Below are 27,755 nucleotides of genomic sequence, written 5' to 3'. Positions count from 1 at the left end.
CCCCATAAGGGAAAAGAGCAATTTTTGTTTACAACAAAAGTGAACTTCTATAGCAGGGAAGCAACTGGACTATAGGTAGAATCCTTGAGTAAATTAGTACCCTGATCTTCAGGAGGTCTGAAGCAGGCTGGATCTGCTCTTGCCAGAACATCCAATGGCATTTCCTTGAAGATGGGCGCTGGGCCTACCTGGCTAGCTCGCTGGCGGACTCTGGCTCAGGTGCTTCCCTGGTTGTTGGGGAAAACCCGTCATGAGCCAGTAATCAGCTTTGCCTGCTGGACAGCAACCTGAAGGGGGAGAAGCCAAAATGATTCCATCTACAGCTCATCCGCCTTTGCAGAGGTGAAGACCAGTTAGCTCTGGCCTTCCTAAGCAGAACTATCAGCAGCAGGCGGATGCTGCAAACAACGCCTGTGGTTCCTAGCCCTCCCTTGCTGCTTCCTGCTCTCCCTCTGGACCCCTGACTCTGTGATCATCAGGATTCCCTAACCTATGGCTTGTCAGACTATGTATGTGGCTTCTGCTCTTAGGCAAGCGTTCCTCAGAGACTCTTGGCCCCTCCTTGATCAGCAACAGAACTTGGGACAGGGCTGTGGCAAAACCTTATGGACAGGAGGCAGTGCAAGGGCTGTTTCAGGCAGCTCTCCCACCTCGGTGGGAATGTCCAGCATCAGTGGGGCAGGATGCCTCCCGATGAACTACTCAGCCTGTGTCAGGCTCAGCACTTCAGGGGAAGGGAAGGGAAGGGAAGGGAAGGGAAGGGAAGGGAAGGGGAATAAAAGATCAGGCTAAGTTCAAATTGAAAGCCAGGCAGAATAACTCTGTCTTACAGGCCCTGCAGAAAGAAGTTAAATCCTGCAGGGCCCTGGTCTCATGGGACAGAGCATTCCACCAGTTCGGAGCCATCACTGAGAAGGCCCTGGCCCTGGTGGAGGATAGTTTGACTTCCTTAGGGCCTGGACCTCAAAACTATGATGGACCTTAAGTTCCTCTGCAGGGTATACCAGGAGAGGCGGTCCTGTAAATGCGAGGGCCCTAAGCCACAAAATGTATGCTTCATGCAATTCTTTCCTCAACGGGGTAGTTGTTGATGGTTATTTTTTCCTTTCTTTTCTTTTCCTATGCTTTCCTATGGTTTTCTTTCGGTGACATATATGTGCATGCATCTATCCATTTATAGAAAAGGTTAAGACAAACTGCATTTTTTAAAAGCAAAGTCAGAGCCAATTCACACAACTATTGATGCAAACTGGTAGAGTTTTATACCTTGCCCTTTGCACAAGCTAATACAAGGCAGTCTACCTTGCACACCGCAATTGGAAGCCTCTGATCTCATCTGCTTCAGGTGGTAAGGGGACTTCCTCTTGAACTTTCACTTAGCTTCTTTCCCCACTGAAAGAACGCTCCCAATTCTTTATTCTCCACCCACGTTCCCACCCCTGTTGACCGAAAAGTTGTCAAAAAGAAGCCCTCTCTTGGCTTTATCAGTGAAATGGTTTTGCAAAAATTTCCCAAGAGTCACACACAAAAAAAGATATGTTTGAACTAGCATTAGGAACAGAACTATTTATTTAATTCACTCATCAGGCTGTGGGACATGTTTGCAAGAAGGATGGTTGTGCTGACAGGCTAAGTAGAAGCAACAATTGCTGAAACCTTATTTTAAAAGGTCAATTGTCATATAAGCCTATTGTCAGGCATTTCCAACACCCACTCTGACGCTGAAGCTCAAAAACAGTGCAAACGTCACTATAATGATGAATAAATGTTCCATAGGTTGGTGTGAGACTCGGAAATAGCTGCTACAAAGCTTACGTATCAAGTAACATTTAAAAAGTGCCTTTAATCATCGGTATTTGAAGAATTTATAAATTTTATTTTTAAACATATTATTGCATTTATATTGTTACATGCCACCCCAATCTCCGAGTGGCGAGAGAATCCCAGGGTTTTTCAAGTACTTTCTCAAGTTTGGTTTCCTTTGGTTTCCTTGGACTGAAGGTGAACAGAGACTGTGACGTCTTTAGGATATATGGTTTTATTTACTCATATGGGCAACCTGGGCTCACAGCATTAACACCCCAACAGACTGTGCTTCTCCATTGGATCCAGCACAGAGCAAGTCTGTCTCTGCGTCTCCAGCTTCCAGCCTGTTTCCAGCTCACTCTCTGGCTCTTGTTCTTCCACCTAGCAGTTAGGTGGGTGAGGAGAAGGCTCACCTATTAGCCTGGAGCCCTATGCAGCCTTGTGTCATTATAAGGTAAAGGTAAAGGTCCAGTCATGGCTGACTCCAGGGTTGTGGCGCTCATCTCACTTTACTGGCCGAGGGAGCCGGCATACAGCTTCCGGGTCATGTGGCCAGCATGACTAAACTGCTTCTGGTGAACCAGAGCAGCGCACGGAAACGCCGTTTACCTTCCCGCCGGAGCGGGACCTATTTATCTACTTGCACTTTGACGTGCTTTCGAACTCCTAGGTTGGCAGGACAAGGGACCGAGCAACGGGAGCTCACCCTGTCGTGGGAATTCGAACCGCCGACCTTCTGATCGGCAAGCCCAAGAGGCTCTGTGGTTTAACCCACAGCGCCACCCGCGTCCCTCAAGTCATTATAGACACATAGAATTGTAGAGTTGAAAAGAACCCTGAGAGTCATCTTGTCAAATTTAGCCTATGACAGTCCTATGACTGCTGATTGAGACATCAAACCCATGGTGTCCTGGAGAACTTGCTACTCCTGAATTAAGTGATGTGCCGAATTACATTTATGCTTATGATGTATCTTACAGGCAAATATTGTGCAATACTTTAAAACTCAGTTACTGCTGTCGGAGACGAAAATTACTAATGATCAGGCTATTTTGTGTTTCCTACTACTCTGTGAAATTCCTCTTCTACAAGGAAAAATCAGCTACAAGTTAGGTTTGTCCACATTTGAGCTGGAGCTTGGTTGGAATCCATGTTTTACCCCTTTGAATTTTCCTTCAGTATTTGAAGACTTGTGGCCATTTCCAGTGTTACTTAGATGCCTGCTGAGTTTGCTTGTTCCCACCTCTTCATTGGTTAAGTTAAAAAGGCAGCATGACTCCTGTCCTTCTGAAGGGAAAAGAACCATACTTGAGTTCCTTGTAGGAAAGGCGAGATAGAAATCTAATAACAAATAAGAAATTATGATTGTGTGCAAATTTAGATCTGTTAAAAAAGGGCGAGGGCATTGGTGCAGTAGGGAACAGATTATGCACAGTAGTTGTTTCTGAGGAACACAGCAACACCAAGGTCCATGGTAGACCAAGACCCTTTTTTTACTCCAGCCAAGAGCACAATGGTTACCAAAACCAAAGGCTACATGGTGAGAAAACAGAATACTTCCTTTTCCCTCGCTTTCAGATCGAGTCACTCTCTGGGGCAGTCCTAGGTCATGCCTGGGATTTGCTTGAAGAGCAACAAAGGCAGTTCCTAACTGACACAACAACATTTTGCAAGCTATGAAAAATATTTTTATTTCCCCAACATGCACGCTTACCAGAACCCTTCATCGGGCAGAATGGGAATAAAGTCAGTTTCAAGGACACAGAAGTAGAGAAGGTGGTTACCAAGGGAAACACTTGGAGCCATTTCGAGTAGCTAATGGCCAAATCCCAGAAAAGGCTTAGCACATCCACACATGGAGACCCTCCAAGTGTCCCTATTTTCCAGGGACAGTCCCATAAATACAGAAGCCATCTCGGTTTTTGATTTGATCCTGCACGTTTCCTTAGGACGTCCCTAGGCAGGTATGGAGTTATGTGACCCCTGAGCCGAGGAAATAAGTAACTATACAACCTTTAGAAGACATCTGAAGGCAGCCCTGCATCGGGAGAAGTTTTTAATGTTTGTTTTATTGTGTTTCTGTATATGCTGGAAGCAGCACAGAGTTGCTTGGGCAACCCAGTCAGATGAGCGGGATATAAATAATAAAATATTAGCAGCAAGAATATTATTGTCCCAAAAATGGAAGCAAGAAGAATTACCGACGATTGAAGAATGGAGGATAAAGTTAATGGACTATGCAGAATTAGATAAACTAACAGGAAGAATTCAAAACCGGTGGGACCAGAAATTCACGGAAGACTGGAGTAAATTTACGGATTATTTGAAAAGTATTTGTGAAGATCAGATGACGTTTGTAGGTTTGCAAGAAGCTCTGTGAGGAGTGATATTGGAAGTATTGCAAAAATGGAGAAGGGGAAGGATAATTTGTTAAGAGACTTAAAGGCAATATAAAGTTAAGAAATGTATAAGAAGTAGATAAAACGGTGGATTATCAGAGGGGCTGATGGAAGTAAAAAAAAAAGATTGTGTAAGTGATAAGTTTTGTGGTACATTTTATAACTGATACGTTAAAATCAATAAAAATTATTTAAATAAATAAATAAATAAATATTTTTATTGAATAGGATGTCCCTGTTTTCATTGGAGAAATGTTGGAGGGTATGCACACATATGAAGATAGCAAGAGCCTTGTGGATCACCCCGTGACCCATCTCATGTTCTCATATTGGCCAAGCATACGTCCCATGACTCATGGGGGATCATGAGGGAATACACAGGACTGTAGTGACTCAGGCAATTACATTCTCTGAGGAACTCATTGTCTTCTGCAGTCTCAACTCCAGGTTTCAGAAGACCTTGCTTGGGCCGGATGCCAAATTGACTCACCTCCTCTTCGCTTCTGCCTATTCATAGTCTGACTGTACACTAGGGATGCACGAGGGTGGCACTTTCAAATTTTCTACGCTTAAGTTCAGTCTTCTACATTTCCACCTCAGTTTGCAGAAAAAGTCTGCATGGAAATTCACCAGCATCTTTGTGCAAATTCCCCCAACATACACATTTCTGCATGTTCATTTTTGCCTGAGATATATACCTTTGCAAACCATTTCCCCTAATACAGATGCATTTTCGTATCTCGTCTTCGCTAACATATACCGTATTTTTCGCTCCATAAGACGTACTTTTTTCCTCCTAAAAAGTAAGGGGAAATGTGAGCGCGTCTTATGGAGCAAATGGTGCTGCGCAGAGAGGGAGAGGTGCGCAGCGCCCCTTCAGCGAAGCGGGAGGAGGAACAGAGCCCCTTCTGTTCCTCCTTCCACTTCGCTGAAGGGGTGCTGCGCAGCTCTCGCTCAGGACAGGAACAAAGCCCCGCTTGCTGTCCTGGCTTCTGCCAGCGTGGTGTAGTGGTTAAGAGCAGTAGATTCGTAATCTGGTGAACCAGGTTCGCTTCCCCGCTCCTCCACATGCAGCTGCTGGGTGAGCTGGGGCTAGTCATGCTTCTCTGAAGTCTCTCAGCCCCACTCACCTCACAGAGTGTTTGTTGTGGGGGAGGAAGGGAAAGGAGAATGTTAGCTGCTTTGAGACTCCTTTGGGTAGTGATAAAGCGGGATATCAAATCTAAACTCTTCTTCTTTTTCTTCTTCTTCTTCATTATCATCATCATCATCATCCCGCTGCCTGGGAGAGGCTGCGCACATCTATCCCATAAGCCAGGACAGCAAGAAAACAAGGAAAAAAATATTCTGAATCCCAGAAGCCAAATCCCTCTTGCTGTTCTGGCTTCTGGGATTCAGATTTTTTTTTCTTGTTTTCCTCCTCCAAAAACTAGGTGCATCTTGTGGTCTGGTGCGTCTTATAGAGGGAATAATATGGTGCATTTTTATTCACACTTTACCCTGACTTGTGAAATCAGAAGTGCACATTTTAAGGGATGGCTGACTTTCAGTTTGCAAATTGTGTCAGAGGGTGTGAATTAGGGAAATCCACCTTTAAATGCAAACGGAATCTAATCCCCCCCCCTCGTTGCCAACTCTCAACTCCATCTACAACACATGTGGAAGATGCAGCTCTGTTCCCTCTTGTCACTGTTTGAATGGTCAGAGAGGACAAATGAACAGTAACATTGTGGGGGTGTGGGGGTGTGGAGGTGTGGGTTCATGGCACCCATGTGAGGGTGGGGGTCTTGGCAGGTGCCCAGCAAGTACGACTCCTCGTGCCAGAGCCCTAGCCTTTTGAATACAGCCTTAAACAATTTCCACATAAATCATAAAATCTAAAACTAAAAAATACAACATTAATATCAATAGCAATTTAAAATGATATAGATAAAAAATAAAAACAATTTAAATATTAGCAATTTTAAAAAGGATCCATCTCTGTCGAGCAGCAGCAGCAGTCCTTTATGGAGCCCTCCAGGCCCTGTCCGAAGCCAGGTGGAAAGAGGCAGGGCAGGGTCCCAGGCTCCCAGCAGGTCAGTCCTAGCAGGTCAGATAAAGCTTAGCTTAGAACGGTTGGACTTAGGAGGGATGTGACTTACAAGCAAGGCAAGTTGCACAGCAATCTCAGAGAGCTGTGGCTGATCGCTGCTGGAACCAAGGCTGCGGCTACGGAAGAAGCAATATTATTTTGGGGTGCAATGCTGTGAACCCCTCCATCTTAGGCTGAGGTTGTATATATGTATAAATAAACCATATATCATAAAAACACCACAGTCTCTGCTGGGCCTCATTTTCCAAAGGGAAACACAAATCCTATTTTTACTCACAAGTTGAACTAGTTTATAAAGTGATGCTGACAACTCCTAAATATTCGTAGGATGGCAGCTTTAGTTGCTGAACCTTTAGTGACTTGTGCTGCTTGCAAATGTTTTTTTGATAAAAAAAAGTGAAACTGAAATTATTTTATAAATAGGCAAACTTCAGGAAGCTACTCTGGGGAAATTTATTCCAAAGAATGTTGGAGCTTTACTGGCAATTGCAGTTAGAAACAGAAAGTAATACGAAGAAGAAATCATGACTGTGCAATATTGCATGTCTCATGAAGAAACTATTTGTGAAGTAATACTTCACTAGAAGTTTATAACTAAAAAATGTGCTAGTTCATGTCACGCTTGAATGTGAAATTCGACACGTACGCATACTCCTTCCTGACCATAAAGCATACATCATCATCAATATAAGGCTTTGGGGAGGAGGCAAGAGGACTCTGGGACCCTGACAGAGCCCTTATGCGAAAAATGGTCGCTGCTGTAAGGAAATTAATTTGCACAACAGAACCTCCAGTTTCTTTTTTTTTTTTTAAATACATATTTATTAAGATTTTACAAAACAAAGAATTCATCATTTCAAAATGTATCATTTCCATACATAAAGCTCAAGAAAAACAAAAATATATGACAGAAAAAAAGAAAAGAAGAAAAATAGAAAAACAGAAAAGAGAAAAACACTCTTTCTTAAATTTATAAAGTTCCATGCCCCTCTGTCTTGACCTCCTCACATCCCCCTTTTTTGTATTCCACTTTTCTCCAATCAGATTCAGCAAATTCAAAACCTTGTTTCAACCATACTTAATGTTATATTCTAATTATTATGTCCCCATTTTCCATTTTTTTAATCCGTACCTCATCTTATAAAATATGACATAATATTGTTCTGTTCATAACCCCTTATCCTTTTTTTCTTAGATTCTTCTTTTCACACACCTTTGACCAAAGTCACACAAACCCTGTTGCTTTTACTTCCCACATCCTATTGACACTCAAAGATTTTACAGTGTTTTTGTAGATAGTCCTTAAACTTTTTCCAGTCCTGTTCCATCGATTCTTCTCCCTGGTCACGGATTCTGCCAGTCATTTCAGCCATCTCCATGTAGTCTATCACTTGCGTCTGCCATTCCTCCACGGTGGGTAGATCCTGTGTCTTCCAATATTTAGCTAAAAGTATTCTTGCTGCTGTTGTTGCATACATAAAGAATGTTCTATCTTTCTTTGGCACCCATTGGCCAACTATGCCCAAGAGAAAGGCCTCTGGTTTCTTAGGGAAGGTACTTTTAAATACTTTCTTAAGTTCATTATATATCATTTCCCAGTAAGCCTTAACTCTTGGGCAAGTCCACCAGAGGTGAAAGAATGTTCCCTCAGCTTCTTTACATTTCCAACATTTATTGTCAGGCAGGTGATAAATTTTAGCAAGCTTGACTGGGGTCATGTACCACCTATAAATCATTTTCATAATGTTCTCCTTTAAGGCAATACATGCCGTAAATTTCATACCGGTGGTCCACAACTGCTCCCAATCAGCAAACATAATATTATGACCTAGATCCTGCGCCCATTTGATCATTGCTGATTTGACCGTTTCATCCTGCGTGTTCCATTTCAACAGCAAGTTATACATCTTTGACAAAATCTTAGTTTTTGGTTCTAACAGTTCTGTTTCCAATTTCGATTTATCCACCTGGAAGCCAATTTTTCTATCCAAATTATAGGCCTCTCTTATTTGATAGTAATGAAGCCAATCTCGCACTTTGTCTTTTAATTTTTCAAAACTCTGCAGTTTCAATCTGAACAGAACCTCCAGTTTCTCCTCATCTCTAGCCAGTGGCGGAGCTTCATGCTCCAACACCGGGGGGCGGAGACCAGGTGGGGGCAGGGCTGGTGCGCATCCCGGGGCATGATGCGCTGCCCACAGGGGTGTGGTGGGTGTCCTGGGGGCGTGATGTGCCACCCACAGGGGCGTGGCACGGCATCTGGGGGCATGGCGCCCAGCGCGGGCGGGGGACAGCCGCGATGGCACCCCACCAGGATCGTGCTGCCGGGGGGGGGCACTGCACTCCCCCCGCACTCCTCTTCCTCCGCCACTGTCTCTAGCCTCCAGAGTGGGCCCCTGCCTGCTATGGAAGGCCCCACCCTCTGGAGCAGATGTTAGGAGTGTGCAAGAAGCCAAAGGGGAGGAAGAGTTAATACGTGCAATCCTATGGCCTTAAACTTTGCAGAACAAAAGCAGTTTTTGGGAACCATATTGACTGGGGAAACAGCGCATAGGGCAAGGATTAAGCACCCCCTTTGCATCCTGCTGACGCTGCTCTGATCAAATCTGCAGCCCATCACTGCTGCCATAAAATGAAGACAAAAACTATCAGGGCATTATCCTTGTTTGCCCTCCATCAAATCTTTGGCTCTGGTTAGCAAATATAGTAAGGAACAGGCCTAACACAAGGAAAGAGAAATAGGTTGTGCTAAAATGAGTACCACAGAAAGACAGTATATTAAGGTATTCGATAAAGGGGGATGGGACCAGAAGTATGGAAAGGGTAGCCTAGCAGTTACAAAAGAGAATTAGAACTTTAAAGTCACTTAAAGAATAAATAATACATTAGAATCAAGAATTAGAAGTAGCATGGGAGCCAGGAGTTCCTTTGAACAGAGTTCTTAGGAGACCCCCATTTCCCTCACAAAGCTAAAATTCACAGAGTTCTCAGCACCCTTAACTTAGGGCTGCCTTACCGGGGTTTCAAATGTGGAATACCTGGATCTTAGATCGCACTTCGGGGTTTTCCTCCTTAAAAAAGCTCAGCAACTTTTGAGCCCTGTGCTGGTTTTTCCTTTTCGAATGGCAACCGTACCTTAACAAACTACAGTTCCCTGGGTTTTTTGGAAGAAGCCACAGCGGTTGAAGCGGTATGATAGTGCTTTAAATTATAATATGGATATGGCCCTATATAGATTTTAAAAACCTGCAAGCCATCAGCATGCACATTTCAGTTGTCTAGTAGCCAAACTGCAGTACAATGGAAAAGAAATAGTGCCATCTGGTGTATAATATGTACAAGGTCTGTGGTCATTTCCTTTCAAGGAAACAATGGAATACAGTGGTACCTCGGGTTAAGTAGTTAATTCGTTCCGAAGGTCCGTACTTGAACTGAAACTGTTCTTAACCTGAAGCACCACTTTAGCTAATGGGGTCTCCTGCTGCTGCCGCGCCACCGGAGCACAATTTCTGTTCTCATCCTGAAGCAAAGTTCTTAACCTGAAGCAATATTTCTGGGTTAGCGGAGTCTGTAACCTGAAGCGTATGTAACCCGAGGTACCACTGTACTTTATAGGCCTGTGCATAGGTAAGTTCATTAACAACAACAACAATAACAACACAAAACTTTAAGGAGACTAGGCATATAAACTAAATTAGCATCTTGAATAATCTCGCATACATACAATTTCCAACTATATACTACAATGTTACTGATCCAGGACATCCAAAGATCTGACCTACAGAATTAAAGATTTCATGTTTTATCTAGTTTCTGGTCCTTTTCTTGATGAACAGCTTTTGCAGCTGGAAAACCACTTCCGTACTGATTTGGTGTACAAAATGCATGCATTTAAAATATATTTCTCGCACTTCTGCTGGATCCACACCATGCATTTAAAAGCACACAATTTCCCCCAAAGTGTCCTGGGGATTGCCGTTTGTTAAGAAGTGCTGGGAGCTGTAGGCCTTGGAAGGGGAAACTACAATTTCCAGAATTGTTTGGGGAAACTCATGAGCTTTAAATGAATGAACTTTTGGGTTCAGCCAATAATGCAGTACACCTGTCCATCGGCCATCCTGGCTGGGGCTGAGGAAAAGTCCATTTGCTGAACAGAACACTTCATTTGGCCAGTTAGGGTATATCCGAAATAGAATGGGATGCGGGTGGCGATGTGGGTTAAACCACAGAGCCTAGAGCTTGCTGATGAGAACGTCGGTGGTTCGAATCCCCGCGACGGGGTGAGCTCCCGTTGCTCGGTCCCTGCTCCTGCCAACCTAGCAGTTCAAAAGCACGTCAAAGTGCAAATAGATAAATAGGTACCGCTCCAGCAGGAAGGTAAACGGTGTTTCCATGCGCTGCTCTGGTTCGCCAAAAGCGGCTTAGTCATGCTGGCCACATGACCCGGAAGCTGTACGCCGGCTCCCTCGGCCAGTAAAGCGAGATGAGCGCCGCAACCCCAGAGTCGTTCGCGACTGGACCTAATGGCCAGGGGTCCCTTTATCTTTACCTTTACCCGAAGTAGAAGAGCTTTGCCTCTTCTTTTACACACATTTCCCCACCCCCACCTACAACCCCTGAATTAAATGGGTCTTGCTTGTGAGTAAGCTTACGGATTGCAGCCTCACAGCCCGAGCTTTACTCAGAAGCAAGCCTGAAAGATAACGGGGCTTACTCCCTATAAATGTGCACCCTAAACAGTAGCTGGGGAATAACATTACATTACATTACATCACATCACAACACAACACGCAGGCCTGGCCTGGCCTGGCCTAGCAACCCTATATGTGTGATCATTATTATTATTATTTTGCAAATAAAAAAAGAGGGGCTCCCACCCTCTCTTTCCCTCCCGCAGTTTCCACCCACCCGCTGAAATCGTTCCCCGTTTATTTATTTTTATTGAAAGATTCCCACAGCTCCAGTCGGTGGAGCACGAGACTCTTCATCTCAGGGTCCTGGGTTCGAGTCCCACGTAGGAAAGAAGATTCCTGAATCGCGGGTGGGGCGGGGGGGCTGGACTGGATGACCCTTGTGGCCCCTTCCCACTCCTGCTAGGATTCCTAGAAGATACACAGCAGTCCGTAGAAACGACAGGTCAGTACGAGAGACGGGGCCACTTATGCCAAACTCCGGGCAAAAAGCCGCGCGGCCGCTCAAGAAGCAGCAGCAGCAGAAGAAGAAAAAGAGAGGAGGAAGAGGAGGAAACGTGCCCGGAAATGACGTCCCATCGCTTCCTGGCCCGCGGACAGCTTCCCCCCAAACAAGCGTGTCTTGGCAGGCAGGCGCCAAGTCGGCTCGGGCGGAGAGGAGGGAGAGCCTGGCCGGGCTGACGGAGGGAGGCCGCTGAGGAGGAGGAGGAGGGGAGGCCGGGAAGGCGGCAGGTAAGGGGGAGCAGGAGGGGGCGAGGGTCTAGGGAGGAGGAGGGGCGGGAGGAAGCTTCCGAGGGGCAGCGCCTGGGGGTGGCGGGTGGCGTCTCTGCAGCGCCTGCTCTCTAGGGCTGCCCGCTTTGGCCTTGGCGGAATACGGGGCGGGTTGGAGCTGCTGCTGGTGCTGCGAGTGTGGACCGTTCGGACCTGGAGCGCTTCTGCACCCTGTATTGTTATTCTCCGCTCCTGCAACAAAAACAACAACAACCACACACACACACCACCACCAACAAGCTCATACCAGTGATAATAATAATAATAATAATAATAATAATAATAATAATAATAATAATAATATCTTTATTGTCATTGCCCCCTCTCAGGGACAACGAAATTACTTGACTGCTCCATAAAAACACTAATTAAAACAATACAGTATAGTACAGCAAGGAAGATTAGATGACTTTCAAAGTCCAGGCTTCCCATTCAGGGCCGAGATCGCTCTGGAGAAGAAGCTGTTCTTAAGACGGCTCGTTCTTGTCTTCATCGTCCTGTATCTCCGTCCCGACGGCAGTAACAAACTTAGTTGGTCTCTAAGGTGCTACCGGAAGGAATTTATTTTTATTTTTTATATTATTTGTTTCGACTACGGCAGACCAACACGGCTACCTGCCTGTAACACACAATAACAACAACAACACACACAGACACGTATATAACAACACACACACATATATAAAACGACGCACACATACAGTATACAGTGGTACCTCAGTTTACGAACTTAATCCATTCCTGAAGTCCGTTCTTAAACCAAAACCGTTCTTAAACCGAGACGAACTTTCCCTAATGAGGCCTCCTGCTGCCGGTGCCCTTCCACCGTTCGGATTCCGTTCATAGACGGAGGTAAAGTTTGCTAAGCGGGACACTACTTATGGTTTTGCAGAGTTCGTAAACCGAATCATTTGTAAACAGGGCTGTTCTTAAACCAAGGTACCACTGTAAATATATATAAAACCACACACACACCTATAACAACAAAAACAACAACAACACATATATAAAACAACGCACGTACACATATATAGTATATATGTATATAAAATAACACACACACATATATATACATATATGTTATTTTTGTTGCAGGAGGGGAGAATACACACACCCCACAGGTACTCTGCCATTTGGGTAAAGCTCCCTGCCCCCCAGGGACGTGGGTGGCGCTGTGGGTAAAAGCCTCAGCGCCTAGGGCTTGCCGATTGAAAGGTTGGCAGTTCGAATCCCCGCAGCGGGGTGTGCTCCCGTTGCTCGGTCCCAGCGCCTGCCAACCTAGCAGTTCGAAAGCACCCCTGGGTGCAAGTAGATAAATAGGGACCGCTTACTGGCGGGAAGGTAAATGGTGTTTCTGTGTGCTGCGCTGGCTCGCCAGATGCAGCTTGTCACGCTGGCCACGTGACCCGGAAGTGTCTGCAGACAGCGCTGGCCCCCAGCCTCTTAAGTGAGATGGGCGCACAACCCTAGAGTCTGTCAAGACTGGCCCGTACGGGCAGGGGTACCTTTACCTTTACCCTGCCCCCCAATTACTTTTTAATACTTGTGGGAGTGGGTAGGTGATGTATATTTCCCCCCACCTCCAGGATTGAGTTGCCTCTACCACCCTGAGACTGTAGAAAGCCTTCTTCTAGGACAGGCTTCTCCAACCTGGTGCCCTCCAGGTGTTTTGAACTCCCATCACCCTTGGCTGTTGGCTGTGCTGGCTGGGGTTGAAGGGAATCCGAGTCCAACAAATATCTGGAGGGTGCCATGGCTGGGGATCCACAGCAAGGCTTCCTGCATTTCCTACTACGTAATTTCAGGCTACTGCCTCTCTGGATGGGCTAGTGTCAATAAAATGCCAAATAAAGAGAAGTGTTGGCAATAACGTCCAAAGGTTGAATAAGTAGTTTGTTGGTGCGTTTTATTACTGAGTCATTTCTTTATGGGAGGAAAAATAATACTTGTAGCTCAAATTTCAAGTGTTAATGATCGTTGCAAATATGTATATGTTATCTCCATTTAGGTCAAAATGGGTTTCATATTTTCGAAGTCTGTGAATGAAAGCCTAAAGAGTCAACAGGAGTTTATGCTCATGAACTCTCGACTTCAGGTTGGTTATTATATTACAGAGCATGTAACAACGCGATGATTTTATACTCTGGTACAAAAATATGTGCATACAGCATTGGTTACCCCACAGTGACATGCATCTCATACGTGGTATTGAGAACTGAAGTAAAAATATGGATTAGATAAATTTGTTCCCAGACAAAAGCACCTTGGAACTGCCAAGATGCCTTCTTGCAGTCCTCTACCCACTTACCTGGGAGTATGCCTCATTGAACTAAATGGGGCTTACTTCTGAGTAGGCATGTTTAGGATCACACAGTAAATTTGTGTGTGATGCATATGTACACCTGGATACGTACACCTGAATACATACACCTGAAGAAAGAGGAGCAAGAGCTGGGAGTTGAGAGAGACCTGTGGTGTAGAGAAAAGAACAAATAGTTTTCGTTCTTTTCTGTCTGCACCCTCATTGCAGCCCTAAAGTTAAGATCCCAGTGAAGACCAGCAGATGGGAGGGAGGAAAGTTGACAGTGGGAGTGAATGGAAGAGAATCTTACATTACCTGCCCCCCCCCCCCACCTTCCCAGTACGAGAACAGGAAGCAGATTAAAGAACAGGAAGGTAATAAAGTATCCTGTTTTCCTGCAGATCTTATTAATCTGCCATGTAGAATTTAGTTTTGTCTTTGTCTTCCTTGGCAAATCTGATTAGGTTATCGGATTGTCTTATGCTGAAGACCTTACTGTTAATATAATACATTGCTGTGCGGCTTCAGAACACTTAAGCAATACAAATATATCCGAGATAATTGCGTGTTGTTGTTTATTTTAAGAAAAAAGCCTCTGCAGTGCTTGTTTATGTATTCTCTGCTTCCAGAATCACATTCTAAACTTGTTGGTGCAATTTGTCTTCAAAATATTTTTTTTCTTCCCTTAAAGTAGTCCTTGGGGCTCTCTTGGAGGCAGAAGAGTTTAAAGTATGTGGTCCAAAATATAGAATATTTTACGCTCCTAGTTTAGCTGAATGATATGCTGCCTAGTTTTAACAGTGGTATTTGTGTAATCCAAGCCTGGCTTTTTCCAGGAGATTGTAGCACTTAAAGTACTCTTAAGTAAGATGTGACATTGCCATGTGGCATTTAAGGGCATATAAAAAATAAATAGCTAGGGAGGGGGCGCTTTAGCTCCATGTCCGAAAGCTTTTATTAGTCCTCCTTATGACAGGTGTTGTCCACTGATAAGAAGAGCCTTGCAGGATCAGGCCAAGGTACATCCAGTCCAGCAGTGGCCAACCAGATGTTTATGGGAAGCCCCAAGCAAACAAAAGTAATGAGTTAGAGGGGTATTGTTTCCAGTGAGGGGCTAAAGAAAAGATGGTTTAGAAAATAAGAGTGACTGATGTTCTTGCAGTTCATTGTTGCTGTTATTTTAATGTCTGCAGCAAGATATGTACTAAAGAATCATAGAACTTAGATGGATAAATTTAATTTTTAATGACAATAAATTCTGCTTGGGTGTCTTCCACTAAATTAGATGTGTCACTTTCAGTTGTCACAGAATATCAGCTACTGAAATGTTTTTGCCATGTATCTTATCGCCATATGGCTAAAGAGGTTGACTTGTTAAAAATCGCACACAGTGTTTCGTTTGGGTTGTAGCTGAAGAATATAATAGTAAATGTTGGGGCAAGCATGAGAGAAGATACGTGCTTCCTGTTTCCTGACTATAATGGGAATTACACCGGTTTAACACATAGCTGTTAGCTTCATCTAACAGACAGTGACACTGTGAAGTTATAATGAAGGAGAATTGTGCCTTTGGCATAAGGGCGGGTGGGTGTCCTATGAAATTTAAAACTTCTCTGAGGAAATAAGAACATTACATTTTCTGTTAGTAGCACTTCGCAGTGGACCGGCTGTTAAAAATGTAAGCACACCAAAAGAAGCTTGGATAATGATTTTATCTCACTGCTAACCACTATGTTACTCATGTTCTGATTTCTCTCGCCACCTGCCCTCCCCCTCACACATCCAAGATTTCAGTGAAAGAGGATGTAAAATGTGAACCTAATAAATTGCCTTGTCCAGTACTATATAATGAGCTGCAGAGTTGATCTCAGATTTCATATTAATGGCAACTATATTTGAGTAAGGATAATAATAATAATAATAATAATTTATTTATATCCTGCCCTCCCCAGCCGAAGCTGGGCTCAGAGCGGCTAACAACAGTAAAATGATCCAATATACTAAAATCATTTCATTATAAAATCAATTCAAATCGGATTAATGGCAACCATTGGGCTAGAGTTCCGTGAGAATTGCCAAAGGAGGGGGTCAGGCTGTGCCCTGGCCAAAGGCCTGGTGGAACAGCTCTGTCTTGCAGGCCCTGCAGAAAGATGTCAAGTCCCACAGGGCCCTAGTCTCTTGTGACAGAGTGTTCCACCAGATTGGAGCCACAGCCAAAAAAGCCCTGCCTCTGGCTCTGGCTGAGGCCAGCCTAACCTCCCAAGATGTTTTTGTTTGAAGACCGTAAGGTGTACAGAAGATTAACCTACTGCACGTTTGCAACATTGGGCTGGATCTGTGGATTATGCATAGACACACTGAAATCCATAGGGTTTATAATCTTAGAGTTCGAAGGGTCCCCAGAGGCCATCTAGTCTAACCCCCTGCAATGTAGGAATCTCGGCTAAAGCATCCATGACAGATAGCCATGCAACCTCTGTTTAAAAACCTCCAGGAAAGGAGAGTCCACAACCTCCCAAGGGAGACCGTTCTACTGTTGAATGGCTCTCGCTGCCAGAAATTTTTTCCTGATGTTTAACTTGTTAGTAATGGCTAACTTAAATCAAATAGGATGCCCTATATTAAGTCCAAAGGGCACAAGACTGTAAAACATGGTTATTCCTGGAGATTTTGCGCTTTTCTGTAGCTAAGGACCACTAATATTTTCCTGAATTGTGTAAAGGATGCTTTTGTTTGCAGAATATGATGATAGTATGTATTTCTGTTACTACATTTCTAGTGCTTGATTAAGATAATTATGTCAATATAGTAGACAAAAGGGTCTTGGTAACTATTTTTTAAAAAATTAGGAGTAGCAGGAGAAGGCTGGAGTTTTCATTGTTATAAATCTTAAGAAACCCGTCTAACTTCAACATTTAATAGCTTACATTTTAGCTGAACTGTTGCAAAAAACCTTTAAGGATGTATTTAGACTATCAGGGTGATTTCCCCACTATTAAGTGTAACATAAAAAAGATACCCTTTCAGTCTCATGATTTGATCAAAATTCTAAGAGAGCCGTTCTGGGTGGTGGAAGTTTCTGAGGGAGAGCAGCCGCCACCACATCTAAGGCCCTGCTGCTAGCTGCAGCCATGACAGGAGATGGGCGACTTTTTCTCTCATGTCCTGCTTTCCCATTTATACCCTTCCCAGTTGAACTGGAAATAACTTTATATCATCATCTTAACTGGCATAGTTTGGAGCCCTTTTCAGGAGTGGGTTGTGGGAAAATCAGCACCGATGTGCCTAAAATAAAAGGAATATATTTTAAAATGGTGGTCCAGCTCTTGTCTTGTTTAGACCCAGTTCTCTGGATATCATAAATTACAGTACAGTGGTACCTCGGGTTACATACGCTTCAGGTTACATACGCTTCAGGTTACAGACTCCGCTAACCCAGAAATCGTGCTTCAGGTTAAGAACTTTGCTTCAGGATGAGAACAGAAATCATGCTCCGGCGGTGCGGCAGCAGCAGGAGGCCCCATTAGCTAAAGTGGTGCTTCAGGTTAAGAACAGTTTCAGGTTAAGAACAGACCTCCAGAACGAATTAAGTACTTAACCCAAGGTACCACTGTATAATCTTTAAGTTTGAGAACAGCAACTACAGTCGTACCTTGGAAGCCAAACGCCTTCCAAGTCAAACGTTTTGGCTCCTGAATGCCGCAAACCCGGAAGTGAATGTTCCGGTTTGCAAACGTTCTTTGGAAGGTGAACCGTCTGACACAGCTTCCGATTATGTGCAGGAAGCTCCTGCAGCCAATCGGAAGCTTCACTTTGGTTGTCGAATGTTTTTGGAAGTCAAACAGACTTCCGGAACGGATTCCATTCAACAACCAAGATACGACTGTATTTAAAAATGGTATGTGGGATTCAAAATTACTTTATGAAGTTTATCCTAGAGTAAACACAGACAGGTGCTAATTTCCAATGCTGGAGACCAAAAAGCATTTATTAGAAAGTCTACAGGGTGCTTTTTGTTGTTCTCCTCTTTTGCCTGTGGAAATGCGCTGTTTAAAATTATTTGCAAGTTTTGCACATGGCTTACATAATTTGGCATTTAATAATTTGTCAAGTGTGGGAATGTGTGTATATGCATATAGGCCTAATATGAAAAAAGTCATAACTATCTTGCAGTTGTCTCGCTGTAGCTTAATCTATGTGGACAAATGCAATTTTCCATTTTGTTTGTGGATTAAAAATGGTAGTGCTGGCAAAGAGAACTGGTAGTGAAAACTTTTATAACTAATTTTATTTTAGCTTCAAGCAAAACATCCCAGCATTACCTTCTATCTTTTTCTTTCTTTTTTTTAACACAAGCTTTTGCTAGAGTTGAGAGAGCAATAAATGAAATGAAATAGGTGATTTTTCTCAATTTATACTGCAATGTTTGCCTATTGAAAATCCAGGCATCCAAATGTTGCTTTTCTGTAGTTAGAATTTGGACAAGTTGTCTTGAGAGACAACGGAGTGTGCCTCCAGTGGAGGGGGGGAGTCAAACAGCTACATTAGCAGCACCAAAGTTACCTCCCCAGAGCGCAAGCCTGGGCAGTGTGTATGGAGGGGCTGCCCAAATGACAAGACCCCCCCCCCCGGCATCACTGACGTGGTCCAAAGGAAAGCAGAGCAATACATTTGGCACCAGCTTGGCTCCAGGTGTTGCTGGAAGGAGGCGTACAAAGCCCAATCCAACCATCTTAGGAACTCCACTCTGGATTTGTGTAGGGTTTGCTCCTTAGCCTTCTCTTCTCCCAAAGATATCCCGTAAAGCAGTTGTCAGGAATGTGCCCCCAGCACATCAGGAGAGTCAGCCTCGGAAATTGAGCTGAGTGAGGAAGAGGCTGCCTCTGTAGATGAGAGCTGTCTGTCTGATTTTAGAGAGAACAGCCAAGGGCCCCTCCTTTTCAGGGAAGAAGCGGTTAGTTCCCAAGGGGTGGAAGAGTTGGATGTTGGCCACGGCGTTGCCAGGCAACCAGCAGGTAAGAGGGTGTCAGAGGCTGAGTCTTCTGAGGAAGAGGTAGCTCAGCCCTGCAGTCCCTAAACGAGGAGATTAGAGAGGCTCCGAGAGCAACGGAAGGGAAGGAGACGAAAGGTGGGATTCTGGCGTTCTTCCTGTTGGGGGAGGAACTATAAGTCAGACTTGAGCAACTAGATTAATGAGAGCAGGCAGTTTGCCATGCTCTGAAGGTGTTTTTCTTTTAAATAAACTTGTGTAAAACTGACGGAGACTCTTTGCTGCTTTATCAGGCTGCTCACCTGCCAGAGATCATTATAGCAGTGGAGCTTTAGGATCAGAGTTTTCCTTCCCCTAGATGGGCTACCTTCTCAGGTTGATGAGCCCCATCTGCCCTTCATTTCCCTATACAGAACATACAGCAACTGTTGGACCCTCTGTTGGGTGGACCCAACAGTCTGAACAACTATACCAATAAATACAGTCTGTTCACAGATGCATAGTATTTTATCAAAGTAAGAAATAATGATGTTTGCTTGAACATGATGGTTTTGAACAATCCTGCGCCATACCCAGTACAGTGGTACCTCAGGTTAAGAACTTAGTTCGTTCTGGAGGGCTGTCCTTAACCTGAAACTGTTCTTAACCTGAAGCACCACTTTAGCTAATGGGGCCTCCTGCTGCCACTGTGCCGCTGCTGCACGATTTCTGTTCTCATCCTGAAGCAAAGTTCTTAACCCTAGGTAATATTTCTGGGTTAGCAGAGTCTGTAACCCGAAGCTCATGTAACCCGAGGTACCACTGTACAGTTGATGCTCTAGCATTGGAATCTTGCGCCAGTCTTGGCGGAACCACTAATACCATTATACTGGCACCAAGGACACAAAATAGCTTTTTGAGCATTCTGACAAGGAAAGGACATGCTCCCCTCTGACTCATGCAATATATTATGCGGGCCTTCGGAGTCTATGGGTGCTGCAGGACAGAAGCTAGTGTAAACCCTATGCCTAAGTGGGAAGGTTACGAAGCAAGAGTCCCTGATAAGAAGGCAGAGCTGGATGACTCTACCCCCTATGCTGGATATTGGATACTGTGCAATCGATAACATTGCAAGCTTAGGCTGCCACAACAGCCGCTTTTAATAAAGTTCAGCCACCGTTCACATTGCACTGCTTTCAATGGAGGGCAAATGTTTCCTACTAACATAGGGGTTTGGGAATCGGTGTTCCTCCCGAGGTTGTACACCAGCTCCCATCACGGCAGCCGTACAGGTGAGAGCTGGGAGTCCAACCAACATCTCGAGGATCACGGGTTCCCAGCCTCCCCTGCTAAAGCATAAAACGATACAGAAGTAAGCGAGGATTTCTTTTATTCCATTTATATGCTACCTTTTTCTCCACGGAGCTCAAAGTGGTGGTACATGGTTCTCCCCATCCTCCTTCCATCGCCACAACAACCCTGTGAGGCAGGTTAGGCTGAGAGAGAAAGGGACTGGCCCAAGGTCACCCCGTGAGCTTCGTGGTGGAGCACATGCAAGGACACACAAGGCAACATCTTGCTGTGCTGTTACGGTGACAGTGTACTGGCCAAACTGGTCAGTTCTTGAAGCTTTCAGTGCCATGGAGTGGATAACACTTCTGTGTAGTGCAAACCCAGGAAACCAGCACCATATGTGTGTGTTTGTGCATTTGTCAGCTACAGTTTAGCTCAACAATCTCTTGACCAAATAGCAAGATGTACTGAATGCGCAGCGATGACGATAACCTTTGCTAGCGGATGGTTTTAGAAAGATCATTGCTCCTGACTCACGCTTCTGCTTGGGTGCTTTTGCCCCCTCTAAAAAGAGCACCTGAATAGGGCACATCATACACTTCAAAAGAACAATAGAAATATCATATTACACTTGCCAGTAATTTCCTTGCTGAAAGAGTTCTAGAACAGCCGCACAGCTTAGACACGGCAACCGAATCATCCACTGTTATATTTCTGCTTAAATAAGAAAACGGCATCCATTGGTTTTGTACTTGGTCATTTTTTAAAAATGAAAAAATCACTACCATTGGCTTCAATGAGACAGGAGATACCTACACAGCTTGTGGGCTGGTGTAATTTTTCTTCCTTGTTGGGGCATGTTTCTTTTGAGAACAAAGAGTATTATGCACAGCTTTGGTACTAGAGGTCGGAACATATAATGTATATCTCTGCAGGCATACCTTAATCAGAGATCTTGTGCACCTCATTGTGGGCTTACGGGTTAGATAATCATCATCTTTGAGGCTCCATGTATAAAATCTAATAGAATTACAAGGCTGAATTACACATGATTAGTCCCTTCTGGTAATTTTTAGCCTGCAAGTTCTGAGCCTGGCCAGGGTTATATAGCATAGTTCATACTTGCTGGTTCTTCCACGTTTCTGGTCTTTGTCTCTGGCTGCCCTCATTCCTGTTCTTGTTCTCTTTCAGATGTCTGCTATTACAGGTTCAGGGCAGGTGTGGGCACACTACTATGTGGACTGTGTTCACATGCCTATATATCTTTGGTGGACAATAAGAAATATATTTCAAAGATGCCAAGAAGATTAGTGTACTTTTTTGTTCAACCTACCCAACCATAAGCCTTTATCAGCAACCATAAGCCTTATTTTCCCTTTTTTCTTAGCAAACTGATTACGTAAGCTTCTACATACATTTAATTTTTTTCACACCACTCTGTTACACACATTAGAATGGCTGTGTTGTCATGATGTGATAAATTCTAAGAGTTTAAAGGATTCCAATTTGACACATGGGCATATACAGTCGTACCTCAGAAGTTGAACGGAATCCGTTCCAGTAGTCCATTTGAAGTTCCTGCAGTCAGTCGGAAGCCGTGGAAGCCCCATCGGACATTTGGGTTCCCAAGAATGTTCACAAACCAGAACAGTCACTTCTGGGCTTGCAGCATTCAGGAGCCAAAACGTTCGACTCACAAGGCGTTTGGGATCCAAGATACGACTGTACAATATATATTCTGAGTAACTGCCTCAATCCAACACTATCACCTCACCCAGTCTGCCTGTTTTTATGTCATTTTCATTCACAGGAACAGACTACTGAACTGTCTCTTTGAATATAGACTTTTCTATCCAGTCAGGCACTGACAAGATCAATTAGTAAAAGGTAAAAGGACCCCTGACCATTAGGTCCAGTCATGGCCGACTCTGGGGTTGCGGCGTTCATCTCGCTTTATTGGCTGAGGGAGCTGGCGTACAGCTTCCAGGTCATGTGGCCAGCATGACTAAGCCACTTCTGGCGAACCAGAGCAGCACACAGAAACGCCGTTTACCTTCCCACCGGAGCGGTACCTATTTATCTACTTGTACTTTGACATGCTTTCGAACTGCTAGGTTGGCAGGAGCAGGGACCGAGCAACGGGAGCTCACCCCGTCACGGGGATTCGAACCCCCGACCTTCTGATCAGCAAGTCTTAGGCTCTGTGATTTAACCCACAGTGCCACCCGCGTCCCTTTTACAATTTGGTGTTAATTGATATTTGGTGCTACGTGGTGGGAACTCTTGTTCCACAACCTTAAGCAGAAGGAAGTACTAAGGTCTTGACTGCATATCCTTTCACTCCCGAAAGAAGCTAATGTATTTATTTTATTTATTGAATTTATATACCGCCCTATACCCAGAGGTCGCATGGGAGAATCATCTTATGTAAAAGTCATTGAAAGGAAGATTAAAGTAGAGAAGAAGCCTCTTGTTCAGCAATTGGAGCAAGAATTCAAGCACTACTTCAAGAATTCAAGCACTACTTTTGAGATATTAGTACAAACTGCTCTTAAGCCACAAATAATATATCCTTACGTAGTTTGTTGTTTTGACCATCATGGTCATATCAACCATAACAACAAGTATATACACTAATACAAAAACCATTTTGTACCAGTTATGTAGGAACTGTCCTGTAGAAAAGTTACTTTAATTTACAAATAAAATTATTGTTGTCTTTTTCTTTTACTTACAGCTTGAAAGGCAACTCCTGATGCAAAATCAAATGCGTGAGAGGCAGATGGCTATGCAGGTTGCTTGGACACGGGAATTTCTCAAGTATTTTGGAGCATTTTTCGGACTTGCTGCTATCGGTCTAACAGCTGGGTATGCAGCCCTTTTTTCTGAATAATGCAAGAGAGACTGCATGTTTCGTCATCTATGCTTTACTCAGACTAGACTTGTTGGAATTAATGGACGTGACTAAGTTAGGTCCATTAATACAAGTGCATCTACTCTGGGTATAACTTAGTTGAATTTTGCTCAGTGGATGGCACTCAGCCAAGCTGTTGTGTGCGTGCAGAATGAGGTCCATTTGTGCAATGGGATTTCCCCTTATCCTTGTCCCCCCTAAATCTACTCTGGAGGGTTGGGGGGGACTTAGGGTGTGTCCATGGAGGGAGGAGAGGGAAGAAGGTTCTGTTGTGCAAGCAGATGTCATTCGCTGCACACATTTTAAAAAATATTTATATACCGCTGTATCATAGAAATATATCACAGCAGTTTACAACAGTATACAAACAAAAAGGCACACAGTAAAATAATAAAATGTTAAAAGCAAGGGAATTAAAATAGACTATTATATATAACGGGACGCGGGTGGCGCTGTGGGTTAAACCACTGAGCCTAGGGCTTGCCGATCAGAAGGTCGGCGGTTCGAATCCCCGTGACAAGGTGAGCTCCCATTGTTCGGTCCCTGCTCCTGCCAACCTAGCAGTTCGAAAGCACATCAAAGTGCAAGTAGATAAATAGGTACCGCTCCGGTGGGAAGGTAAACGGCATTTCCGTGCGCTGCTCTGGTTCGCTAGAAGTGGCTTAGTCATGCTGGCCACATGACCCAGAAGCTGTATGCCGGTTCCCTCAGCCAATAAAGCAAGATGAGCGTGACAACCCCAGAGTCGGTCATGACGGGACCTAACGGTCAGGGGTCCCTTTACCTTTACCTATTATATATAACAGGAATAGGCAAACTCAGCCCCCCAGTTGTTTTGGGACTACAACTCCCATTATCCCTAGCTAACAGGACCAGTGATCAGGGATGATGGGAGTTGTAGTCCCAAAACATCTGGAGGGCTGAGTTTGCCTATGCCTGGTATATAATATTCTAAACGGTTCTGGTGATCAGGGTCACGGTGTGAGGAAAAATCAGATCCTACCTCCCCCTGCTCCATAGCCCCAATGCAAACTAAGAGGAGCCAATCACAGGTATAACAAAGTGAAAATCACACTGACATCTCCAAACACAGAGCTCCAATGTAATGTGGAGGTCTGGCCCTTGAGGAAACATGCAAAGCCATCAATGTTTGATGAGGGATTTGACTTGGGAGAAGGAGAAGCTAATGGACGGATCTATTCTGCTTCGTTTTGTTGTTTTAAAATGTAATTATGAATGTTGTTTAAAAGGCTGCCCTTTGCCCCATGATGTAAAATATGTTGACGCACTGTTCCCTTGTGAGTAGGTAAGTGTTGCTTTCAAGGGCCCTTACTTCCAAACAATTGTCTAGTATCATACAGCTGATTATTTTTTAAAAAAAAAAACAACAACCCTTACAATAATAAAACTGAAGTGGCTCCTGCAAACATGCACGTCAAATGTCAAAAGACAGGCTAAAGGGTAGGAATATCTCCATCTGCTCCAAGGGCACCTCTTATCATCGGAGAGAGAACGGCAACTATATCCTTTCTGGAAAGCAGAGCACGAACAGTCCATGACGGCAAACAACATGGTCCATACTTAGCTCTATGTTGAATTCTTCCCCTTGTTTTTATTGGATTATATCCAGTGCTAGTCCCACTCAGTCCCACTAGTCCTAACTTAGTCATGTTCATTAATTCCAGTGGGACTACTTTGAGTAAAACGTTATTGAATATCACCCCTTGTTTATCCATATCACTTCCATACTTATCCAAAATTGAGCTATAAACTAAAGAAAAAGCTAAAGGGTTTCTTAAATCCAGGGCTTGCTAATAAGGGGAAATCTTAATATTGTCTAATTATTTATCTAATTAAATGTATATGCCGCTTCATTGTAAAAGGAAACAAAACTCGATAAGAGGTTTACAAAAAGATATTAAGATATCCCATTAGGATATCCAAAATGGGAGAGCTCAGTTGGTTGAGCATGAGACTCTTAATCTCCGGGTCGTGGGTTCAAGTCCCGCCTTGGACAAAAGATTCCCACGTTGCAAGGGGGTTAGAATAGATGACCCTCACGGTCCCTTTCCAACTCTACAATTCTATGATGCTATGATTCAATGGGTTATTTTGTTTGAAGCTTTAGGATATTACTTACTTACTTTTTTTTTTAAATAAACAGGGCAATTAAAAGAAAAAAGCCTGGATTATTCCTTCCAATTGTTCCTTTAAGTTTTGTGCTTGCCTACCAGTATGATATGGGTTATGGATCACTTCTGCAAAGAATGAAAGGTAGGTATTGTATATTCTCTGCAACGGCTCCCCGTTTGTGGAATTCTCTCCCCAGGAAGGTTCACGCCTTCATTATATATTTTTAGGCGTCAGGCGAAAACATTCTTCTTCAACCAGTTCTTGGGCTGATTAACATCCTACAGCCTTTTAAATGTGTCTGTGGGAAGTGGGGTATTGTTTTGCTGTTTTGTTTTGATTATTTACCATATTTTTTGCTCTCTAAGACTCACTTTTTCCCTCCTAAAAAGTAAGGGGAAATGTGTGTGCGTCTTATGGAGCGAATGCAGGCTGCGCAGCTATCCCAGAAGCCAGAACAGCAAGAAGCGGGATCGCTGCTTTCGCTGCGCAGCGATCCCTCTTGCTGTTCTGGCTTCTGAGATTCAGAATATTTTTTCCTTGTTTTCCTCCTCCAAAAACCAGGTGCGTCTTATGGTCTGGTGTGTCTTATAGAGCGAAAAATATGGTACTTGTTTTTATCCTGTATTTTATTCTGTGAACCGCCCTGGGATCTTACGATGGAGAGCAGTATATAAATCTAATATAAACAAACAACACTTATTTAATGGCAGATTTGTGATCATTTTGCTCTCACAATATACAAACGTAGATATACATGTCCGTATTTTTCTCCCAAGGTGAAGCAGAGCATATACTTGACGCAGAGAACGCGTTGGTGGAAATGCCAAAAGGACCCCTCACTTTTGATGGCATTGAAAAAGCCAGAAGAGCACAGAGCATGTTTTTCATTGAAAAATAGTTTGGTGTGGCGAAGCAGTGCTTCAGAGAACAGAAATATCTATTTGTAATCATGTTACCGACTTGTGAAGCTCTGATCTAACAGTATGTATGTAGGGAGCCTTTGCTAAAATTTCACCAGTCAAGCTGCTTGGCAACAAAGACATTTGGGGGGAGTGTCTACATTCTAGACCATTGCTCTCCCTCTCAAAAAGCCGATAGGCCGATTATTATTTTTTAATCTGGGCTGAGCACACACAATTTCTCCTGTTGGATCAGAGAAGAGGACTATGTGCACTATATCTAGATGGATCACGGCAAACTTGTTTTGAAAACTATTGTCTGACTGTAATGCGCATTATGAAAGAAAACGAATTTAATACAATTCTGGTTGGGTTGTGTGTTTTATCATGTCTTATTTCTAATAGCTGCAGGAGATTCCTTTGCAGCGAGCATGGAAATTTTGTACATGCTCACGTTTTCAGTGCAAGCTGGATCTCCTTGCGACAGCTCTGAAATAGCAGAGGACTCCCTTGAAGGTGGCGAGACACCTGAATGAGGGAAGTTGTGGGGTGTGGGGGAGTTGTAGAGTTACAAGGGGCCAAATTACCCATTATGGTTTTCATCATTTAGAGTTGCATGACTCTCTGATTTTAAACAGCCACCAGAACACTTGTTTACCTTGGCCTTTGGATATCCAAGACATATATTTTAGGAGCAGCTCTACTTGTGAAATTTATTTCCAGCAGTTTTTAATGTTTTATTTTAAACAGTTGTGCATTCCATCTTGGGACCTTAGGGCGCAGGGTGGGCAATAAATTAGCAACAATACGCGGATAGTGCTGTGGGTTAAACCACAGAGCCTAGGACTTGCCAATCAGAAGGTTGGCGGTTCGAATCCCCATGATGGGCTGAGTTCCTGTCGCTCGGTCCCTGCTCCTGCCAACCTAGCAGTTCGAAAGCACGCCAAAGTGCAAGTAGATAAATAGGTACCACTCCAGCGGGAAGGTAAACAGCATTTCTGTGCTTCTCTGGTTCGCCAGAAGTGGCTTAGTCATGCTGGCCACATGACCCGGAAGCTGTACACTGGCTCCCTCGGCCAATAAAGCGAGATGAGCGCCGCAACCCCGGAGTCGGCCACGACTGGACCTAATGGTCAGGGTTCCCTTTACCTTTAAATAATATTTGGGACGGAGACATGAAAATGTCTCCCCAAGTTGCTTTTTGGCATCGGCGGGAAGTTCTCCTACAGGTTACTGCTCTTTACACTTTTAGAAAGATTTGGTGTCGTGTGTAGTTCAGCCTTGATTGTCACACGTTCTGTAACTCATGCCAGTTCAACCTGCTGGCATTTTGAGAAATTGGATCAATTTGAATTGCCTATTTGGGCTTTTCACAGGAGGCCTCTTGTTGCATGAGACCCAGACGTCTTTCCTCAAGATTGTCCTTCGCCACATTACATTTCGGGGAAATGGACTTTTTGGAAGATCTGTCTAGGACAAAATTGTG

At 44.0% G+C, this 27,755-nt stretch overlaps 1 protein-coding gene across 1 annotated transcript; it reads left to right on the top strand.

The window, feature by feature from the left end:
• The first annotated feature begins 11,568 nt into the window (after window positions 1-11,568).
• Window positions 11,569-26,631, top strand: PLGRKT (plasminogen receptor with a C-terminal lysine). Its single transcript, XM_083594158.1, has 5 exons — window positions 11,569-11,720; window positions 13,768-13,854; window positions 23,061-23,191; window positions 25,402-25,511; window positions 26,147-26,631. The coding sequence occupies exons 2-5, from the start codon at window positions 13,774-13,776 to the stop codon at window positions 26,266-26,268; spliced, it is 444 nt and encodes a 147-aa protein (XP_083450284.1). The 5' UTR covers window positions 11,569-11,720; window positions 13,768-13,773; the 3' UTR covers window positions 26,269-26,631.
• The last annotated feature ends 1,124 nt before the right edge of the window (window positions 26,632-27,755 follow it).

This window comes from Podarcis filfolensis (assembly GCF_964270895.1).
Source record: "Podarcis filfolensis genome assembly, chromosome: 17".
NCBI lineage: Eukaryota > Metazoa > Chordata > Lepidosauria > Squamata > Lacertidae > Podarcis > Podarcis filfolensis.
Note: the sequence above shows the minus strand (reverse complement) of the source record. Positions and strands in the feature narration are given on the sequence as shown.

Coding starts and splice junctions, on each gene's coding strand:
- PLGRKT (XM_083594158.1), top strand. CDS start 13,774: ATGGGTTTCATATTTTCGAAGTCTGTGAATGAAAGCCTAAAGAGTCAA. Junction 13,855..23,060: donor TCATGAACTCTCGACTTCAG/GTTGGTTATTAT, acceptor TTTTACTTACAG/CTTGAAAGGCAACTCCTGAT. Junction 25,512..26,146: donor ACTTCTGCAAAGAATGAAAG/GTAGGTATTGTA, acceptor TTTTCTCCCAAG/GTGAAGCAGAGCATATACTT.